The sequence below is a fragment of the Cucurbita maxima genome, unplaced genomic scaffold (assembly GCF_002738345.1).
Source record: "Cucurbita maxima cultivar Rimu unplaced genomic scaffold, Cmax_1.0 Cma_Scf00003, whole genome shotgun sequence".
Classification (NCBI taxonomy): Eukaryota; Viridiplantae; Streptophyta; class Magnoliopsida; order Cucurbitales; family Cucurbitaceae; genus Cucurbita; species Cucurbita maxima.
Genome location: NW_019272019.1, coordinates 1,605,839 through 1,615,759, shown reverse-complemented (window position 1 = coordinate 1,615,759; position 9,921 = coordinate 1,605,839). Strand labels below are relative to the sequence as shown.

Genomic DNA, 9,921 nt, shown 5'->3' with positions numbered 1-9,921 from the left:
CATATCACATTCATCAATGACAGAACGTGTCAATATGATGTTCCGTAATATGGCATATCTCATAATAACAATGTATCATAACATAATAAGCAAACATATCAATCACAAGATACGATACGTACAAGTGCCACAAGGCACACACCGTTCATACTTCAAACAATTCATCTAACTAAGATAGCAGTGAAGTCATTACTTGGTTGACTTAGGCCAAATCTCATACCGAATGGAAAACTAGTGAAAAACCACTCGAATCGTTTGAATCAGATCAAAAAGATAACTTAACCTAACTTGAACAAGATCGACTCACTTCTTCCTTGGGCAATGTTCTACTCCCAAAAAAAACCTAGCTTGTGATGACATGCTTTCCGTGGACAATAATCAACTAAAAGTTGTGGGGAGTGGCGATACTACCCCATGGTCACCTACAACAAACGACTACGAAAGACCACGGTAGTGTTGAAAGTTTCAAATCGAGCACAAATTCAAATTCATTTAACTGAAGACAAAAGTTGAAAAATTGATGGCCACCTTGACGTACTCTGTAATGTCTCGATTTTTCTATTAAAAATAAGGTTGTCACTACATGCATGATAAGATTGTTATGTGCAGAATTGTTCATTTAAAATATTTTATGAATGATGTCATGGACTTAAATGTTCGTAATAAATCTTTTAAGACAAAAAAATGAAAAATAAACCGCTTAAAATTTAAATATCCTAAGGACTACAAAATAGACAAAATGCAATTACCCTAACAGTCATTCTACGTCCTTCATCATGATGCTGTTGTCATCCTTACATGGGTGTCTTACCTTTACCTCAAATGTAAGAGTAGTACACGACTTGAGTATTTTAAATAAGTAACTCCACTATTAATGTCAAAAAATGCAAACACATGCAACATAGTTTGATCTATTCTTTTAAAACATCATAGCATGTCTCAGCTTTTCAATTGAGACAAAGTTGGATGTGTAGTATTTCTCTATACATGGCTTACATACGAGCATGGACCCTATAGGCGGGCTTGCACAGCCCCTAGACTTGGCTCGTTAGGCTAGCACTCACTAACGAGTTGTACCAAACACTAGGAAGGGAAAGAACCCGCATAATATCATGACAAACATAAATGTCGTACAACGTAAGTCGTAGTATACGCGTTCATATTCATCAGAATGAGAAAGTATTTCGATGCACATGACCCACAATTATGCATGAGGTCCTCGTAGCTTATGATCATGACATAATTTATGATGCAAGACAAATCTCCCCTCATAACATAACAAGTCTATGAATTCTGCATACATAATTTCAGTACACTTTTTAATACATAGCATAGCTTTCATGACATGATTTATGAATGTTTATGCATTATAGCATATCATGACATAACATATCATTCATACATATGACATGTGCTAGATCTACCTGGTACACATTGTTGGATGATGAAAGTCCGGCTAATTTAGGGAATGATCATGAGTTTATAAGTGAGGAATACTAACTCCATTGGTATGAAGCATTTTGGGAAGCCCAAAGCAAAACCATGAGAATTTATGGTCAAAGTAGACAATATCATACCATTGTGGAGAGTCGTGTTCATCTAACACACATCATCGTATCCAACCAAGCCATAGTAGAGCCATTTACTACCTAAACCGATGTTACTAAAGTCCATTAATGCTAGCCTAATTCTACTTTTTGAATCTTGCTTTCACGAATTTTATATAAATAAATAAACAATTACCATTCATACTTTTATTACATGAGTTAATTTTAAATAATTAATTATTATTAATTAGTTTATTTTTATTAAATTAAATTAATTAAATAATTTAAATCATAGTATGAGACTGGAATAATTTTCAGATAAAGGCAAAGGCACGTCTGTAAGATTGACGAAGGCATCACAATCTCGAGATCGTGACACATGCTTAGAATAAATTCATATTTTGAATTTAATAGTACAAATTAGTATAAAATTAGTCGTATTTATATTAATAGGTCAAAGGTTAGTATAGAATATTTAATTTAGGAATGTTTTTCCTTCGTTTCTTTGTATTTGTTTATTCTCAAGATAATAAATAAGGTATGAATTAATGTTGCATTTATGATCAGAGTTTATTAAATTATTTCTGCATTAAATGTCAAATAGTAGCGACCTTAAATTAAATAAGAAAATTTAGGGTCGTTACATTTCTTTAGTAAGTACGAGGTAGGATGCTAACTCTTTAATATTACCTTAGTACTCCAGCTAGTTATCTCTCCATGAAATCATTATACTAACCTTCATATGTCATCAAGTACATCCTTATACTAAGGCTAAGACCAACCAATTCTTTAACTCTAGAAAGCTTTTTTCACTCTACGGGTCAAACTCAAAACATTCGAATAAAACCTTATACATCATCCAAGTGAGGGAGCTTACAACTGTATGTCTCTGAACAAGTCTAAACTGTTAGACGAACACGACTCTCTACAATAGTATGATATTGTCCATTTTGAGCATAAGCTCTCATGACTTTGATTTGGGCTTTCCCAAAAGGCCTCGTACCAATGGAGAGTGTATTCTTAGATTATAAACCCATGACCATTCCCTAAATTAACTAAGGTGGGACACTTTCATCTAACATAGACCAACTACAGACCATTCCTCCTTTAAATTGGTTTAGTATACCATCTTCTATATTCGCTGCTTAAGAAAATAACTTTGTCTAACCAAGACTTAACTCATAAGGTGCACGACCATCAAACATGTCTAGAACCCTCTTTGAATATTCAATTCATGGCAATTGCATAAACTTTAGGGCATTACTGAGTCCACAACATCGCTCTAATTCACACATCGTTGTCAGACTTAGAGAAAACCTTTAATCCTTACCCTTCTTGGTTTAGATATTGAGAGAACCTTTGTTTCTACAAGAATTCGTATTTTTCCATTACTATCTTGATCAGTTCCTCATGTTCAAAATATCGTTGTGTGTGCCAACCTTTTCCTCTTAACAATTAGAGCTAATTCACTCTTTGAAAAATGTTGAGACATGTGAAGTCCTTGCTCGATAGCTCATGTGTCTATTAGCTTGTCCTACTTTGTCCTTCAAGACAAATGCTCCACATCTTGCTCAAATGTTCAACCATGGACCATTTTTCCCATACAACCTCCAAGCTTCGTTCAAATATTTCCCTCCTACCGTTAGTGCATAACCATTTCCAATAGGAGAGTTATTTCTTCCAATTTCTTTGTAACACGAAGAAGGGACTTGACAAAACTTTCCTTTAGGAGTGATATTGCATATGCATATTCTTACATGTAGCTAATAATCAGTTTCAAATAAGCGTTTTGTGACTCGATATTCATAATAATCCTTAATTTTTTATAAAGGATTCTTAGGGGTAGTTTCGTCATTTTTCTCTAGGTTGATACCTCAAACATGTTATGATCCATTAGTGGGATCTAACAAAATTACCTTTAAGGTCATAAATGAGTCTTATATAAAGTTTCTTATCACTTGGAGTTCTTTTGAATCTTCATACATCGCAAAATTCTTATAAGGGTATTTTAGTCATTTACCACTCAAAATCTTCGTTTAAGTCCTTAACTTATTCCAATGGCCTTGTAACTTTACATAGTTCCTTTAAACCATGAAATGAGATTCCTTATAAAATTTCATGTTGTTTAGAGGTCACTTGGGTTACAAACCAATGGTGCATAATTATAGGGGCATTTTGGTCATTTTACACCTATTCTTCGTTTAGTCCCTTAACATAATCCAATAACCAAAAAAATTTATGCATAGTTTTATCATGTAATATTAAACTTTATATTAAAATTTCATGGCTTTATATTAAAATTTCATGAGTAACGGAGCCCATTTAGTGGGTTATTTTAAAGTCCCTTAATTCCGAAGGAAATTATCTGGTTTAGATTCTTAACTTTTGGTTCTTGACTTAATTAGGGTGAAACTTAAGAAAAGTCTAGTTCTCTCCCCAACCGATGCAAGATCTTATAATCCACCCTCCTTCAAGGCCCAGCGTCCTTGCTAGCACATTGCTTGGTGTTTAGCTCTAATATCATTTGTTACAGCCTAAGCCCACCCCTAACAAATATTGTTTTCTTTTAATGTTTCCTTCTAGATTTTCCCTCCAAGTTTTTAAAACGCGTCATTTAAATATATACTCATATATACTGATAGGTAAGCTTTATTTATATAGGTAGAGATAGAAAAGCACCATACATATCATAGTAAAATAGATCATTAAGAGGTCATCTTCATCTTCCCCTCATTAAACCATAGGGTGAGGCTTAAAAGACAGGAGTTTCCATGAGTGCTCCCATGGTATATCCAACACCACAGCCTCGTAATACGAAAACATTTTCTCGCCATTACTTACTCCCATTATCACCAGCCGATAAGCTTTTCCAGCCACAACTTGAGTCGCCCCGCTTACCACCTTCGTGAAAGTCACATCTTCCTTGCTTTGCATGTCATGCTCCATCACCGCAAACCTACCAAGCTCTTGCACGTATGGGTCATTGATATCCTTAATCGGCACCCAACCACCATAATGGATATCATCCGAGTCTTGGAGCCTTGCATTGTTTTGTATGGAAGCTGCTTCTATAGAACTCATTGTACCTTTTGATAGATGGGTTTAAAATGATTTGGATCATGTAGGAGCTCAATATTTATACTTGTGATTTGAACCAAGATAGTTGTTGATAGCTTTGAATCTTGATATCATCTAATATCTTGTGGACCTCATTCATGAAGAGAATCAATTCTACTATTTTTATAAATTTGTAGACATGATATCATCGAATCTTCGGTGGACCTCATTGATTGTCCTTTCTCTGGTTTCACAGCTGTTCACAGCAGTAGAGGCTCTGCTGTCTAATCTGATTTTTCTCCCTCAAAATGTGACTCTCCTCGTTTTTTAGGTATCTTTTTCTTTTACAATGTTTGTTTCTTCTCACTTATGGATGAGAAATGATAAAATCCTACGTGGACTGCTGATGTGGATTACAATTTTCAGGTCATCTCCGAAAAGTTTGCTTTCCAGATTGCTTCAGCATCAGGGTTAACAATTTATTTCCAGATTTGCAAGCAGTGTTGTTTCCAGATTTGCTACAACATCATGGTTTAGCATAAATGTTTTGGAATTTTACCAAATAGCTCAATTAAGTGTACAATTAAGCTCGATTTATACAAATTGATTTTCAATTCATATTAAACCACAATTGATTATTTCATGTATACTAATTAGAATAAATGGAGCAATTAATGAGAAAATGGTGAGTATGAGTGCAAAACTAATTGTAAAAAGACTTGATATAACTCTACTTTTGGAGAGTTATCACCAAGCGGGGTCTGCACGTGCCGTCTATAGGGAGGAGGGCTGGCTGGTCTCCAATAGTATCTTGTACAGGCAATTATGCGACCGTTTTACCTTCATCAACAAGGTTCTATTTATGTCGAACATCTTGAGAAACGAGCCAGCTAACTCCACTCTACTTCCTTCTTCCGTCATCTAACCAAGACTAATAATGTTACACTTCAAGTTGGAGATATAGTATACCTTGGTTAGTAAACGTTGGTCGTCATTCTTGCACTGGAACAAGATGGATCCTTTTCCTTGGATCGATAATTGATCCTTCGCCAAACTTCACATTTTCAATGAGCTTCTCATCAAGCTTCTTGAACTTTGTTCGATCTCTAGTCATGTGGTTGCTTGCTCCATTGTCAAGGTACCACATGTTGGTCTCCACTCGGTCTTCTCCTTTTGTTAGAAGGTTTGCCATAACTTTTTCTTCATTGAGCATCAACAGGTTGGGCATCTTCTCAGGCAACATTAGTGCGGGTTCTTGATCTTGTGTGAGTATGAGGTTTGCCTCCTCATCTCGCTTCTTATTGCGGTACTCTACCACATAGTGCCCATATTTTCCACAAGAGTAACACTTGATCATACCCTTGTTCTTCTAGGGGCTGACATTGTCATGGGTTTGTGAGGTATTGCCACGACTTCCTTTGCCACCACGTGCACGACCATGTCCGCGACCACGTCCACGACCTCTATTTTCCTTGTTATGGCTGTCATGTCCCCTCGTACTTGAAAAGAAAGAGTCAGCCGCATCATTCTTTTTCATCCGTGCGAGCCACTCCTCATGTGTGAGTAAGAGGTGTTTTTCCTTCTCTTTGTTTTCATAGCCATGAAGTCTCTCCTCATGGATCTTAAGACGACCAATGACCTCCTCAACTGACATGTTCTTGAGGTCGCCGAACTGCTCGATGGAGGTAACAATTTGCATGAATCTTGGGGGAACTGCTCGAAGGATCTTTCTGATGACGGAGATCTCCTCCACCATGTCGCCTAATGAACAGATGTCGCTGACGTTCGTCGTCAACTTCATGGCAAAGTCATCTATTGACTCACTATCCTTCATGCAGATAGCCACAAAATCACTCTTCAAGGTATGCACATTTGTGTTGGAAAAAAGGATAGTGAAAGAGATAAAAATAGATAGAATAGATGAATGCGGCAGTGTTTTATTATTGTTTATTGACTTAATGCTTAGAGGGTTACACAATTCCCGTATTTATAGCTTATTGGACCAGAAATAGTAAATCATCGAAATCTAGAAAAATTCAAATCTACTAACAATCTCCTAAAATCTTGGTAGTTTGAATATTTGAATCATATCTCAACTACTCTAAATCATATCTTTTTGAATACTTTGAATCATATCTCAACACTCCCCCTTGATTCAAAGTTGCAGATGTTAAGTACAGAGCTTTTCTTTTGACAATGCCTTCGTAAATATGTCTGCTTTAACCCGTACAATGTCTGTCTCAGCTTGTATATCTTTGTTTTTTTGTCTTCCTTTATGAATCCCTCTGGCGGCGTTATATAAACCTCTTCTTGTAAATCTTCATAAAACTTTTTGTTTGGTAAGTCAACCATATCCCATGTTCCATCTTTCTTAACAGACTGCATCTCTACTGCCATGACTTTCTTCCCGTCTTCTTTTTCAGTTGCTTCTTCATAATTCATAAGGTCTGAAGCAGTAAGAGCAAATTGACATGATGCATATATGTCAGCTAAAGATTTATACTCCTTGGAGGTGTCTCATCTGAAAGTTCTTCAAGAGAAGAATTGTTGTTCAGTGATGCTGAAGATGATGAATTTGACACACTTTGCGTTGCAGTGAGGCACTAGGAGATGCATTGGAGTTGACCCTTGTCTCTTCATTTGGAAAATAATCTTTTGCTGCTCTTGTTCTTTACTCCAATCCCAACTGACGTTTTCATTAAATATTACATCCCTTCTAACTAAAATCTTTTCACTGATGGGGCTGTATAATTTATATGTCTTTGATTGAGTACAATAGCCAATGAAAATGCATTTTTCAGTTTTTTCATCAAGCTTTTGACGAATTTGAGGATGTTTCAAAGCATAAGCAACACAACCAAAGATTTGTAAATGACTTACAGATGGTTTCCTTCCATGCCATGCTTCATAAGGAGTTCGATTCATAACCGCCTTTGTTGGTGAGATGTTTAATAGATAAACAGATGTTGCTATGACTTCTGCCCAAAATTGGTTTGGAAGTCTCCTTGCTTGTAACATACTTCTTTCCATCTCCACAATAGTTCGATTTTTTCGTTCAGCGATTCCATTTTGTTCTAGAGTGTAGGAAGCTGTTAATTCCTTTTGGATACCCTCTTCTTCACAAAATAGATTGAACTCGCCACCTCTGTCTGTTCGAAGAACTTTAATATGACAGCCACTTTGGTTCTCTACCATAGCTTTAAAAATCTGGAACTTCTGAAAAGTTTCTGACTTATGTTGTAGGAAGTAAACCCAGCTCATGCGACTATAATCATCAATGAATAGTAAAAAATATATACTCCCACCCAAGGACTTCGTTTGCATTGGCTCACATAAATCAGCATGAATTAATTCTAGACAATGTGAAGCTCTTCTAGCTTTTCCAATAGGAAAGGACTTCATAGTCTGCTTGCCATAAATGCATCATTCACATAAATTAGTTGAGTCAATTCTTGGTAATTCGAATACCATACCTTTATTCCGCCATAATGTTGAGTCATCTTTCGTGCTAGTAGCAAGAGCAAAATCCTTCATGTTAGAAATATCAAGGGGAAACATCTTATTTGAAGTCATGACAATTCGAACTTTATGGCATGATTTCTTATGTGTAATGACACATGTGTTGTCATCAAATAGAACTGAATGTTCTATGGTCATCAATTGTCAACACTCAATAAATTATACCCTAAATCAGGTACAAATTGAACATTATCTAATTGTTTTATCTTACCATGACTGGTTTCGACTTTCTGTACCTTTTCCCTCAACTTGCATCTCTTTTGTGTTTCCAAGTTGCACCTTAATTTTTTGCGTCTCATCAAGTTCTTTGAATAAAAATTTGGTGCCTGTCATATGGTTCGAGCATCCGCTATCAACAAACCATAAGTCACCCTTTTTTGGATTACTATCCATACACGCCATAAGCAACTTTTCTTCTTCTTCATTCTCTGTTGCAAAATTCATTCGTTGATTTTTATACCAACAATCAGATTTTGTGTGCCCATACCTTCTGCAATGGTAACATTGTATGACATTCCTTTGTTCATTGAATTGTCTCTGTCCATCACTTCTCCATCTACCCCTGTTATCACGACCACCATGGAAGCTGCGAAATCCTCCTCTTCCATGACTTCTACCTGGTAAATGAATATTTTTTCTTTCGTTGTTGGTTGTCTCCTTCGCCTGTAGTGCCTTTTCTTTGTTCCTTTCTGATGCTCTATTGATTCTTGCCTCATGGGCTTGAAGCGAGCCCATCAATTCATCAACAAAGAGTATGGATAGATCCTTAGCTTCTTCTATGGCAGCCACCACATGGTCAAACTTTGGAGTCAAGCTTCTCAACACCTTTGCAACAATTGTTTCGTTTGATATTTTCTCTCCATAGGTACGCATCTGACTGACTATTGTCATTGCTCTTGACAAAAAATCAGCAATTGATTTGTCATTCGTCATGAGTAGAGTTTCAAAATCACGTCTTAGAGATTGCAATTTCACTGTCATGACCTTTGAATCTCCTAGAAACTCCTTCTGTAGAATTGACCATGCCTGCTTTGATGTGGTTGATGCTGCAATTCGTGAGAAGATAGTCTCATGAACTGCTTGCTGAATAATGAATAAAGCCTTGACATCGTTTTTCTTGGTGTCTCTTAGTCTCTCCTTTTCTTCTATTGTCGGTTCTAATACATCAACAAACCTGTCCTCCACCAAGTCCTATAGCTCCTGCGATCTGAGCAAGGTCTTCATCTTGATGCTCCACCACTCATATTTCTCACCATTAAAGATCGGTAACAACGGTGCAGAGGAAGAAAAGTCAGCTACTGCCATTTTTGTTTTGTGAAAGAAAATAATCACTCGCCCTCGTGTCGAACGAACTTGGCTCTAATACCAAAATTGTTAGAAAAAAGGATAGTGAAAGAGATAAGAATATATAGAATAGATGAATGTTGAAGTGCTTTATTATTGTCTACTAACTTAATGCTCAGAGGGTTACACAATTCCCGTATTTATAGCTTATATACTGGACCAGAAATAGTAAATCATCGAAATCTAGAAAAATTCAAATCTACTACCAATCTCCTAAAATCTCCAAAAACTTGGTAGTTTGAATATTTGAATCATATCTCAACACTTTGCTTCCTTGCCACGTTCCACACCCACATGTATTGTTTTCTGCGTCTACCATGCTACCTTTTCTAAGTCCTTCTCTGCCAACTTGTGAAGAACGTCCTCTGAGAATGTTTGGTAGATGGCGGCAAGAGCCATCCTGTCCTTACGCTCCTTAACATCACCATGCTCGATGGCGTCCCACATGCCTTGT

The 9,921-nt window shown here is 36.5% G+C and overlaps 1 protein-coding gene across 1 annotated transcript; it reads right to left on the bottom strand.

Annotated features, from left to right (window-relative positions):
• Window positions 1-4,280: 4,280 nt before the first annotated feature.
• LOC111475798 (cysteine proteinase inhibitor 6-like) lies at window positions 4,281-4,628 on the bottom strand. Its single transcript, XM_023119950.1, has one exon. It carries the CDS (start codon window positions 4,626-4,628, stop codon window positions 4,281-4,283), a length of 348 nt encoding a protein of 115 aa, XP_022975718.1.
• Window positions 4,629-9,921: the final 5,293 nt, after the last annotated feature.

What these genes read in the sequence shown, in the direction of transcription:
- LOC111475798 (XM_023119950.1), bottom strand. Translation starts at nt 4,628, where the DNA reads ATGAGTTCTATAGAAGCAGCTTCCATACAAAACAATGCAAGGCTCCAA.